The 13619-nt window shown below is 38.8% G+C and overlaps 1 protein-coding gene across 1 annotated transcript in view; it reads left to right on the top strand.

Moving 5' to 3' along the window:
- The first annotated feature begins 2603 nt into the window (after positions 1-2603).
- LOC122805018 (acetylcholinesterase collagenic tail peptide-like) overlaps positions 2604-13619 on the top strand; it is a 951363-nt gene continuing 940347 nt past the window's right edge. The window contains exons 1-2 of the mRNA XM_044075274.1: positions 2604-2666; positions 3214-3346. Of these exons, the coding sequence (XP_043931209.1) occupies positions 3250-3346 (97 nt within the window). The 5' untranslated portion in view covers positions 2604-2666; positions 3214-3249. The remainder of the gene's footprint in view (positions 2667-3213; positions 3347-13619) is intronic.

Here is a 13619-nt window from a genome sequence, read left to right as displayed (position 1 = left end):
TATGACAAAGGTCTGGCTAAGTCACACTGGATACTGGTGCCACTAACACCACTGTGTAGGCTGATGATGTGTCTGGTGTATGGTCCGCATTAGTGTAAACTCATCTAATGGTGAACAAATGACATAGGTTACATACATGTCAGTGAATCATATGTGAGGACAGTAAGAGCAAATGCACATTTCAGAAAGGTACATTGAAGCTATACATGTTTAAGCAGCTTATCATTGCAGGTGGTAGCATTCATAATATTGATTCCAGTAAATTTGATGAGGGCACTGGCTGTGTGCTTTGACTGTCTCCAGATGTTGTGAACTCTAATGGGAAATGTAGCAATTAATTACTAAAGCTTGCAGCATAACCAAGAGTTCAGAGCAAAAAGCTGTGAATATACTTGGCACATGCAGGAAAAAAAGACATATCAGGGTCCAGTACTATAGGTAGTTTAATATGTTGTGCCAGGCACCATATTGCATTCAGAGAGCAAAATCAGCCTGGTCACTGATAGTATCAAGACTGGGTTTTGGTTGCCTGCACTGGTGGCGTAAAGGGATAAAGTCCTCACTAAAGGCCAAATGATCTGAGTTTGATTAGCAGCTTGGGTGCATGACAGCACTGCTAGGGAAGATGGGTATGCCCATTCTGGAGGGTACACACATTTGGAAACACCTTGCTATTGATACCTGGTGGAGACCAAGGATGTAAGAGAGTTTGCTGTCCTTAGGGGAGTAAGCCTGTGGGTGATTATCAGCAGAAGTGGGATTATATGCCACCAAGCTCTTTGCATATCCTTCCCCAGGGTAGAATGACTGTGTGCAGTTTATTGTTCAGGACACTGGTAAAAACATATCTGACATGCTATATTCAATGCTGTGGTTTATAGACCAAAATGGAGATTAACATGGGAGACCATGCAAAGTAAAGCTTCTAAAAATCATGACAGAGTTACAGACAAGTATACTCTAAATGAGAAGAGAGAGAAAGCCAAATGAGATATGGACACACTACTCTTGGGGTTGGAAATGAGTGGCATTGAAATTGAAAAAGGCAGTGCAATAGAGAAAAGGAGAAATTACATCTGGAAATGGTGCATTTCTAGACTGATGCAAAATATAATTTAATGCAGGAGGAGAACAGAACCTGGAATGCTTTAACAGAAATACTAGTGGAGCTTAGATAAACAGATGGGCTGTGGACTTTCTTGGACAGATGAAAAAGTAGCAGTGAACAGGGTGATCTGGAGAGGTGCATCCACCTAGGAACTAGCTGCAATGTCCAATCAACCTATAAACCTATAAACTACAAGACATTCTCCCCTCACCATCTTGTAAAACTCACATGTAGTTAGTTATCTTAGGTTTGATTCCTGTGGCTAATGTGAGCCTTTGAAGTTATCTCTTGCTTATCCTAGACTTTGGAAGCTGTACACAAAACAGGAAATTCTGCCTTGTCAAAGGTTAGCCTACAGAGTTTTAAGGACTAGCTATAAATTTACATATAGTATGTCTGTAAGCAGTCTAAAGAAGCAGCAGAAATTATTATAGAGAATTTATATCTGCCACAATTAAATATTTGTCCCATGCTTGCTGAATACAAAAAAGTCAACATTATTCTACAGCATGTACATATACTATTTGTACTGTAATTATACACTGTAAAAAGACAGTGAAATCCACAAAGTACTGATCTGGTATCCCAACCTGCAACTTCAACAGTCTGCAGGACAAAGTAAAAGATTAGCAATAAGGATAACTTTTCAGCATGTCGGATCCTGGCCGCAGTTAGCATAGCAACAATAAAGTCCTCATTCATGAAGAAAAAGCAGTCCAGTTAAGGGTTTAAGCAGAACTTTAATCAATGACAATCTCACTTTCTGAACAGTTATCCTTATTTCTATTTTTTATTATTATACAGTGTGCTATTACACTCAGGATAAATTACTGTGATCCCTTGCAGTGTGCATTCTGTAGTCTGAACATTGTGACTGACTTTTAAATCTATCATTCAAAGCGTTTGACAGATCTAATTTTATGAGGAACATTTTTTTGCCCTATATTCTCTTCCACTTTAAAGTTTGGGGACCAACATATATATTTAGAGCAGAGGATAAGTCGTTTATACATAAAACTCAAAAGTTTTATGCCACAAATTAAAACCCAAAATGGATGATGGCCATGAATAGCACCTCTATATTGTTACATATTTCAAGTATGTAGCCTTATATTTCTTTATGTTAGTCATTCGGCATTTTTTCTTTACTGGCCAGGTGCAAAATTTTATCATTTTTGTATAAAATATAGATACCAGAACAATTTTTAAAAAAAAAAAAAAATAGTACAGAAGTGCCTAATAAACTGTTTTTTACCATCTTGTGCTGTCGTGCTACTGGAAGAAAAAAAACTAAAATACATTTGCATGTGTTAAAGGCTACACTGGATTCATAATACTGGATTTTCTGTTATGAGGTAAAAGACACACAGATGGCTATTATTAGCATTTAATTTCAACTGGGCACCCCTTTGCTCTTTTGCCAAATGGTTACTTCCCATTAGATTACAATATTGAGTTTTAAATCAATTATCTTACATTAAGTGCTTGGATATCACTGATCATTAAGTAGATGGTTCCTGACTGAGCAAACTACTCAGAAGCTGCTGGATTAAGAAAAGTAAGTAGCAAGATTTTATACTATTAAATTCCAATTCATATTAAATATTCTGCTGTATAATGTAATGTAAAGAATATATATATATATATATATATATATATATATATATATATATATAATATATATATATATATATATATATATATATATATATATATACATACATCATGGATAGATATGTGGGTGTGTGCATGTATATATGTCTCTAATGTATACATGTATGACATAATCAGACTGTAAATGGCATTAAGCAGAATAAGAATTAATTGTTTTTGCTTGCAGAATAATGACATCTGTATGATATCTGTAATAGTGACTATGAAAGGCAGTATTGAACCTATGATGTGTACTCACAGCTCCTGCTGGTTACAATTTCATTTCAAATAAAAACTGTCTAAGTCAGTAACACACATGGATGAAAATACTGTCCCTTGATATGTACTGCTGTTCATGTGCATTTTTTATATGATTTTATTAACTGCAAATGTAATAATGTAGTTTGGCTCCCTTCTTTGAACTCCTGAGTCACAAGCTCTGTATCTTTTAGTGTGTACTTGATGGCCTACTAACCCAGAGCAGGAATATGGCCTCAGGATTATTTCCAATTTTCTTTAAAGTGTTTGCCAGCTGTTTACTAATCCAAGATTCAGGAATAAAAGCGACACATCTCTTCCATTCAGGTAAGACTGTTTTTAAGTTATCCTAATCCTATGGGTAATAATTGTTATATTTTTGTGTGTATATTTTATATATATATATATATATATATATATATATATATATATATATATATATATATAGGCACACACACACACACACACACACACACACACATATATATATATATAAATAGATATATAGACACACATACACACACACACACACACACACACACACACACACACACACACACACACACATAAATATATGTATACTGTTTTACAGTTTATTATAGGTGAATTAACACTAGTTCGTAAATAACATAATATTCTTTTGTATAAGACACTGCTCAGAGTTCCAGAATGTAATGTGCAAGAAGTAATTATTATTTTCTTTTTATAAAATAATTTTAACTCATGTCATTTAGTTAGATAAGCTTCAAAGTCATTAGCAATGTAGCTTTATTATAACAAACAATTAAATGTACTGGGCACAAACCAAAGTCATCAAATCTTGATTATTGAAAACAAATGCATTTGTGCACAACAGCATGCTAAGAAAGAGAAGGTATTATAAATCATAGAAGTTCCCTTTCCTAAAATGCAGCATCTGTAACATCTGGCCAAGATAGCTTGCTAGAAAGAGCAGCTGAATAACTAGGGCATATTATATATCAACAGAAGTACTACTTCAGCCTGTAGCAAGCTATTACACCAGTGATTTACAGTTCTTTTCTCAGTGGAATATAGCATATCCAAAAGTGTTTAGAGCTCTCATCATCAGGACTTGTTAAATGTATTTCATGGATATAATTATTCCTGATCAAATGGGATTCCGAGACCAAAAACAAAATGGTTATACAAGCAAATGAATTGCTAGAACACAAGACAGAATTTTTTGTACTGGGAATGCCCTGTTTAACATCTCGTTATACAATGTTTCTGCATGGATTAAGAATAGGATAGATAACACAAACACTGTATCTATAGTCAGAGTTTAGGAGATTATTATCAAGATAGAAACAAGTGAAATAAAATGGTCAGGAAGTATGAAGTCTAAAGTTCTTTAATGTTTTTCACCACATTTCATGTATTTATTCATTCATTGCTAGCCGGGTAAAGTCAACTGGTCCAAAGTACCTTTCAGTCACAACCCGGGGTTGCAATAGTAAAAACAATAACAAGTAAGAAATGTTCTTAGGAATGCAATGGAAAAAACAATACTGCTATTAAGGCATTTGACAAAGATTGCATATACAAAACATAGCATGGGGATATCTGTGACTAAGTAAAACATTAAACAACATTTACAAGAATACATACATTGTTAAAGCTTAAATATCTACAATGTAGAGGCCATACCATGAATCAGCCTGTTAGTGTTGCATAGATGTAGAAAAAAAGGGAGGTGGGGGATAATTATATGTGCCACTCTTGCTTTCGTAGGATAGTATTTTGAATATAACCACCAGTACAATGGCATTGCATTAGCCGTTGTCTCTGTAGCACCTTGCATTTACTTTCTTTGAACAATTGGTCTCTGTTTTCTTGAAAGTCAATAGTTGGTTTATATTTCTAGTATTCTCTGGGAAATTGTTCCAATTATTTTGGAGAAAGCTGTTTCAAAGTTACAAAGTGTGAATGGGGCCTGTATGACTGAATACCATCATTATTTCTAAGACTATAGGACTGGTTTGTAAACTGCAGTTTGCTGAGGAGTTGTGGACAGCAGTCATCATTTAATATTTTGTAATCGGTGTATTGAGCTTTAGCTTGAACAGGTACCCATTTGTTTGAGCTGATAGCAGCGTCATGATGCTTGTGCTTGTTAGCTAAGTATATGCATCTAGGTATTTTATTCTAAACGGATTAAGTACAGTATTATGTGAAGTTAGAAGTGCAATTAAAGAGAGGCAATATTCCAATCTGAGGAAGAGTACATTTATGGAATGGCTCACCAAGTCTCAATGTCCAAAAAGTTAGATATTTTGTTTGTAACTTTAAGCTGAATTCAGGGCTGTGTTACAAGTTTCTGTGTTTGCCCATACCTTACTTGGATAGAAGGAAGTTTCTCTGTTCACCTGTGAGAGAGGGAAGCTTTGAGCAGCCTATCTGTCCCTGGAGGACTGGTTTCAGCCCAGAAATTAGTAATTTATTGGTCATTTTGGGCTAATTTCTATCTCTTTCATTTCCCTGCTATAAAACCTGCATTTCTGATGTTTTTTGCACTTGTGTACAGCTCAGCAAGCTCCTGCCTGGTGCCCTGCAGAGTTCTACAGCAGCAGAGAGACAAAAGAGAGACTTTGGAATGATTAAGTATCATTTTTCTGCACTTTCTTGCTGTCTTTAGCTAATTCCACATAAAATGCCGATTTTTTAGAGTTCTGTGGTTTAAAAAGCTTGTTTCAGCTACAAATTGTACTTATTTTACTGCCTGCACTTTAACAAAGTTGTTTTTGTGTTTAAATTACCTGTTTAACTGTTGTAGGCTACACACTCAAGTGTGATAGCCATTTCTGTGCATTTAAAGTGTTTTTTTGATTGTATCTGCTTTATTTTCTGAAAAAAAAACAAAAAATATGTATATACTTGTTTTCCCGTCTTTCTAAGCTAGTATAGTCCAGTTTTCAGGTTAGTGCTGAATTTAGGGCTGTGTTTGCCCATACCTTACTTGGATAGAAGGAAGCTTTGAGCAGCCTATCTGTCCCTGGAGAAATGGTTTCAGCCCAGAAATTAGTAGTTTATTGGCTGTTTTGGGCTAATTTCTATCCCTTTCATTTCCCTGCTGTAAAACCTGCATTTGCATGATTTTGCTCACAGGGCAGTGCCGGTTAGCTAGGGTATAACTATTCCCAGCTCCACAAAGTCTACTCTTCAATTTTTCCCTTGGAACTAGACAAACTTTTAACTTAAGCACTCAAACCATTCACTTCTCAGCCCGGCACTTGCTCAAAACTCATAACAAGCACTAATAAACCTTAGCACTAGACCCCGTTATAATGTAGTGAAGGACAAGGCTCTCTATTCAACCTTGCCAGCCAATCAGTAAAACAGTTCACTGTACCTATCCAGGAATATCAAAAGGTCAGTTTTCGGTTTACTCTCTAGTCCAACTGGTGAATCTGGGCATTCTGAGGCAATGTTACAACTGCCTCATGTACACAGACAACCTCTCCTCCTATCACCAAACACTAATACATGTGAGAGATGCAGTTATACAGCCAAACTGGAGGCTAATCTCTCTCAGCCCAAGACTGGACCAGACAGTCAAAAGGAGAACGGAATTACTTGCATCACACCACCAGCCTCACATAGACCTATGAAACCAGCACCGGCAAAAAACACGAAAACATACTTGGAGGCTCTAAATAAAAATCTGCAAAAGCAACAGAGACCTCCAAGGCAGACATTCAAGCAACCTCCACCCCCCAACACAAACCATGAAACACATACTTCACAAAACCAGTGTGCCATGCAATCACAGCCCTTAAGGCAAAATAACATACCCAACGCACTATAGTCAGGCACATTGACATCCCACTCACTAGGCTGAACAAGGAAGGATCCACCACATAACACAAGCACTCAGGTGACTCCAGAACAAGTACAAATATGACTCTGTCATTGTCCATGTTGGTGTAAATGACCTGAGCTGTACCTCCCTGGACTACATGAAAAGAGACATGGAGGAGCTCTCTGATCGCGCAGCTCAGGACGGTATGACCCTGACCCTGAGTAGCATCCTGCCCTCACCAAGAATGATACCATGGTATAAAGAAATAAATTATCAATTTCAACAACTGACTAAGCTTCTGGTGTCATTCAAAGGGGATCCAGTGTCTGTCAGCCTGGGATGACTTGCTCGACAAGCCACGCTGCTTTGCTAGAGATGGCTTGCACCTGTCACCCTTAGGCTTTCGAATACTGGCCAAGGCTCTTGCCACCCTATAGTGCCTTTTTTTAGGCAAGGCTCAAAAGACAAACCCACCGCCATAAATAGAGGGTAATGCTACTCAGTACCAGATGTCTAAACCTCAAAATGCACGCACTCGAGGCACTCCTCAGTATGGAGAAAATTGATATATGTGCAGTAACAGAAACTTGGTTTAAGTATCCAGAGAGCATCCCAGCACTACCAGGCTACAACTCATACCATACATTTTGGCCACAAAACCTGGACTGAAATACAAAAGGTGGGGGTGTATCCATGTTCATCAAGGATACCCACACCTCCAGGTTAGTGGCACGGCACGATGCTTCAGAGATCATCCACGTGCAACTAACAATGGGCAAAACTGCAATTCAAATTGTAACTTGCTACAGATCACCCATCATATCCCAGGACCCACATTCCACATTTCTGGAAACACTGGGAAACATAAAGGTCCTACCAAACACCCTAATATTGGGTGATTTCAATTACACAAACATTAACTGGGAGAACTACTCAAGTACTAACTCCCTTGCCCAACATTTCCATTTTCCTAGAATTTATAAACTCAAAAGCCCTAGATCAACTGGTCAACACCCCCACCAGAGGTGACAACATATTGGACCTGGTCATCACCAACATGGGTGACTGGTGTTCCACACTGGAGGTCAACCCCTCACTGGTTAGATTTGACCATAAACTAATCACTCTGGATATCCACATTCTGCCCCTACCCCCGGTCAAAGAAACCACCGTGAAAAACTTTTCAAAAGCAAGCTTCACATTACTTAAGACCGAGGTGGAAAATTTCAAAGCCTACATGCCAAAGGATAACAGTGTCCAAGCTGCAAAATCCTTTACTAATGCAGTCTATGGGCACCTACAAGAATGCATGGCTCATGCTATCCCATGCAAAACCAAGACTCACTCCTCCAAGAAAAGGAAACCAGTCTGGTGGACCCCTGCCATAAACAAGCTGTACAATAGAAGGAGAAAACTAGTACAGAAAAGAGTAAAATCCCAAGAAGGGAAGACATCCCTGATCAGTATCAGCAAGAAACTACAATCCCTCATAAAAATCATCCAAGGCTAGCTTCGAAAGAAAAATTGCCAAGGACTCCAAAGATAACCACAAGCCATTCTTTAGCTATGTCAACAATCTAAGTGGCAATTCTCAGATCTGCTCGGAGTTAGTGCAGAATGGCACAAAATACACTAAACCGACTGATATTGCCAACAGCCTGGCAGACAGGTTCAGTGCAAACTTTACCGCCTCTAACCCCCAAAAGGGCCCATAACCATACCATAAGAATGTAGCACCCCTGAAATCACAGACACTCAGGTTAAAACAGCCCTCTCCAAAGCCAAAAACACAGCATCAGTGGGACCAATCTGTGTCCCAGGCTGCGTCCTACACGAGCTCAAAGATGAACTAGCCCCTCACCTAAACACACTGTTCAAACTCAGAGCCTCTCCACAGGCTATGTGCCCCTAGAGTGGTGCACAGCAATGCTTATTCCGCTCCACAAAGGTGGAGCCACAACAGACCTCAGGAACTATTGACCTATAAACCTGACTAGCTTGATCTGCAAGGCTATGGAGCTCATCATCATGGATCTCATAAACAGAGACATTGGGAACCTCCAAACACTGGACCCTACCCAGTTCGCTTTGTTAAGGGCAGATCATGCCACCTAAACCTGGTGGACTTCTTTCAGACAGTTACCAAGGCTATAGATGAGGGAAAGGTGGGCCACACAGCCTACCTAGACCTCGCAAAGGCCTTCAACACCATTCCCCATTCAGGTATTATAGACAAGCTCACCAACCTGAACATAAACCCCTACATCACGAGATAGGTTGCCAAATGGCTTATGGACAGAACCCACATGGTAAGAGTTGTGGGAGCTAGGTCTGACTCTAAACTGGTTACAAGTGGCGTTCCCCAGGGCTCAGTCCTAGGACCCCTCCTGTTCGGTATATACTTCTCAGAGGTACAGGCAAGCACAGAAGGACTATGTATGACCAAGTTTGCAGACGACTGCAAACTAGGGGCAATAATTGACTCTCTGGCAGATACAGACATCCTCCAAAAGGGTCTCACTGAGACAGGTACCTGGTGTCAAAACCATGGCCGCAACCTAAATGCCAAAAAGTGTATAGTCATCCCCTTTGGAAAAAACAAAGTACCCACAAACTACCACATAGGTGGTAGTCCCCTAAATACGGAAGACGTAATAAGGGATCTGGGGACCCAAGTAGACAGTAACTTTGATAATCACATTGCCAAAGAAGTTAGAAAATCCTTCTATGTGGCCCACCTAATCACAAAAGGGTTTGTATCCAGATCAAAAGAGGTCATTGTGCCCCTCTACGCATCACTCATCCCATCATAGAGTACAATGCCCCATTTGGGATGTACCTTAAAAGACACATGCAACAACTGAAAAGTCCACAGAAGTACCTCACCAAGAGGATCACTGGCCTCAAACAGATGTCCTATGCAGCCTGACTGAAGAAATTCCAGCTGTACCCATTTGCATACCGCCTACTCAGAAGTGATCTCTGTCTGACATGCAAGGCCATGTCAAACCCAGAATTGATGGACGTGCTGCATCTAAAGAAAACCATATCCCCTAAAGCCACACGCTCTAGGGATCTAAACCTCACCACAACAATAAATAGGATGTGCTGGAGGGATAGATTCCTGTCCCAGAGGCTTCTCATGCTCTGGAACAAGATTCCAATCTACATTAGGCAGAGCTCCTCACTAACCCTCTTCAAGAGAAACCTTGACAAGTGGATGGGAAACAGAAGGTTTACCCCGGGGATCACTTCAATGGCTCTGCTGGACAGAGGCACAGGGAACTTATCTAAAGGGGCGGCGAAAGTCAACACATTCTGGCTAGGCTTATAAATGCCTTCGGGCAGATAGCCTAGTACCTACCTATGAACCTATGAACCTAATACCTTCTCAATCTGAGCTTTTGTATGTTGGTGGGATAAAGTAGTGAGAGCAAGATATCATTATACCTCAGAAAATGTCATTTTATCATATCACATTTTACATGAATTTTTTGAAAGATAGTCTTGAACTCAGTTGGTTAATCCTATAGTAATGACAGCTTTTTATCATGTCTCTGTCCCACTTTTTATCAATGGTACACATATTAAGGTTTTATTCACTTTTTATATGGATTATGGTGTAGACCATATTACATTTGTGTTGCCTTCCTCTGAACTGCCTCATGTATATTGTCTGTGTTTTACAAAGATGCAATGCACCATAATCTTGACAGCTGTCTATGAAATCTAAAAGCTTCTTATTTCCTATTGGTGATGCATTTTCCTGTGCATCCAGTATGCATATCTCTCAACTTCTTTGCTCAAGTATTTTGGGAAAAGCCAAAAATAATGGAGGTAGGGACAAAGGCTCAAAATCAGGACCAGTTTTTAAATATTATTCCAATTCCTTTAAAACAGTTAACTTGTATCATCATCTATTTCAGGCATGAGCATTAATGCTCTTCTAGCTGCCAATATATCAAAACACCTGTTCCCATAAAAAGTGTCTAAGCTGTTCTTAAAAATATCTAAGCTAGTACTTGCTTTAATTTAATTTGGTAGTATGTACCATGCATCAGCTGCTCTCTCAGAGAGCAAATTAGTACACTTCTCATTGCTATAGAATCGTCTACATAGATTGTCTGATGATTCTCTACTACTTTTAGATAACCCTAAACATTCTCAAAGGTAGCTTTCTCTAAATGTCCTATATACCTGAATAAGATCTCCTCTTAGATATCTATAAGAGGCACTGTACAAGTTGAAATATTTTAGACTTTCATAATAACTTAAATTTTCACATCCATGGATGCCCTTGATATATTTCTGTTGTACTCTTTCCAGTTTACTCATGCTTGTTTTCTTACAAGGCTTCCATATTGTTATTCCATACTCAAGTTTGGGCCTAGTGTAACTAACAAGCAATGACATCAACATTTCTGATTTCCTAGATGTTATAAATCTTTTTATACAACCTATAGTTCTATAACTATCATTAGCCAATTGGTTGATGCTTGTTTGTCTTTTTAGCTTTTCCCGGTTAGGGGTTGCCACAGTGGAACTCCGGTCTGCTAATGATTGGCAGTCGATTTTTATGGTGCCGAGTTGCCAGCCCGATGCCCAACCTTCAGCGAAGGCAAGCCCATTCACGCATGTCTTTCAGAGGCCACTCGACCGTGGGGAGGACATGCAGACTCCACACAGAAGGCACTCCAGCCGAGAATCGAACAGGAGAACCTCTTGCTGTGAGGTAACAATGCTACTGCTGTACCACTGTGGATATAGCCAAAACTCAAAGATAGATGTACCCATATACCCAGGTCCTTAAACGAATCCACAGTTTCAATCACTGTGTGCTGTATTAAAAATTCACCTTTCAATTTATGTCCCACAAATCTCATATGTGTCGTTTTTGATGTATTTATCAACATATTATTCTCCTGTACCCAAGTGGTCAATTTAGTCAAGTTCCTTTGCAGACATGCCTTATCTGTAACACATGTAATCAGTTTACCCAATTTCAGTTCATCTGCATATAAATTGTAGAACACCAAAGATAAACAATTAGGTCAGAAAGATACAAACTAAATAATAAGGGCCTAGGACAGAGCCCTGTGAGTGTAACCAAGAATTTCACCTGTCCAGTTGCTGTATAATACTTATCATGTTCTATATGTAACCCATGAGCTATCCATCTTATCAAGAGGACATTGAAGCCTAGTTGCTCTAATTTATTGATCAGTGTTTTGTGTATGACCCTGTCAAATGCTGAAGTTAAATCTATATAAATAACATTACAGCACAATTTTTCATTCATACCTGTTATTATGTTGTTATAGAACATCATGTTACAGATTGTAATAGAACTATTTTCAGCATATGCATGGTGATATATGGTTTCAAGTCCCAACCTATCCAATTCTGACAATAACTTATCCAATATTACCGTCTCCATTATTTTACCACAACATGAAATTAGATTTAAGGGTCTATATGACTCTGGGTTTGTCCTTCTCCCCTTTCTCTTAAAGACAGGTTTAATAAATGCATGTCTTCAATCTTGATGAATCACTCCATATTTGTATGACCTAGTAAATAATAGATATAATGGTACTGTAAGTTCTTGCTGGACTGTTCTCAGGTCATTATTACTAATGCCATCGCCACCCTGTGCTTTGTTTTGATCCAGTTTGCGCAGTTCTTTTTTAGTATAATATAATTTGATTCCAGTATCTGAAGTTATGTGGATGTCGCTAGGATGACTTATCACTTCCTTTGTGGAGCCAAACTGTTTTCCATAAGATTTTATAAATAAATATATATATATATATATATAAAATCTGTTGTGTCTGAAAATAATTTTAAGAATCTACACACAGGTTATCAATTTGTATGCCTTTACTCCTTCCACATCTTCTGTATCTTGTGAAGGCTGCCAGCACAGCTAGCTGGAATTTTGTAAATAATTCTATGTTATTTGTGAATATAAATATGATTTGTATGCTTGTCCTGCAAATGTGAGAAAACTATATGTTATGTATGTATTAAACTGATGGTGCAGAAGTAGGTGTTAAACTGTCTGTTATGTGCTGAGCTTCAAGAATGTAACCACAGTGCACCCTGCTGGAAAAGTGCAGAAATATGCATAAATTATATGCCTATGCAAATGTATGTTTTGATAGTAAGAAGCTGGAACATACAGAGTTAACTTGCAAACCCTGAAGTAAATAAGCTGAATTTTTCTTACGATTGTGTTATTTCTCACCACCCCCTACCATTCCAGACTAATGGTCTTGTTGAGAGGTTAAACTCTATACTCAAGACCATGCTATGGGCATTTTTAGACCAGTTTAAGAGGGACTGGGACAAATATTTGCCCCATCTGTTGTTTGCTTACAGAGAGGTTCCCCAGGAATCCAAAGGTTTTTCACCCTGAGTTGTTGTATGGGCATAGGGTGAGGGGACCTCTAGATTTAATTTGAGATGAGAGGGAGGGTGAGTGTGAACCCCACAAGGAGTCTGTTGTGGCATATGTCCTAACCCTCAGGACAAGGCTCAGAGAACTCATGGTATTGGCCCAGTAGAACCTGGCAGAAGCCCAACAGCAGAAAAAGGTCTGGTATGACAGGAATTCTTGAGCTACACAGTATGTTGTGGGGCAGAAGGTAATGGTTCTCATTCCTGTCAGACACATCAAGCTGCAGACAGCTCAGGAGGGACCCCACAAGGTGGTAAGGAAGGTCAGTGATGTTAACTACATGGTAGAACTGCTAGGCAGAAGACGGGCACAAATTGTAC

This window comes from Protopterus annectens, chromosome 6.part0 (assembly GCF_019279795.1).
Source record: "Protopterus annectens isolate FY-2018-M chromosome 6.part0, PAN1.0, whole genome shotgun sequence".
In the NCBI taxonomy this organism is placed as follows: domain Eukaryota; kingdom Metazoa; phylum Chordata; order Ceratodontiformes; family Protopteridae; genus Protopterus; species Protopterus annectens.
The sequence above is the reverse complement of the archived record's forward strand: the minus strand, read 5'-3'. Positions and strand labels throughout refer to the sequence as shown.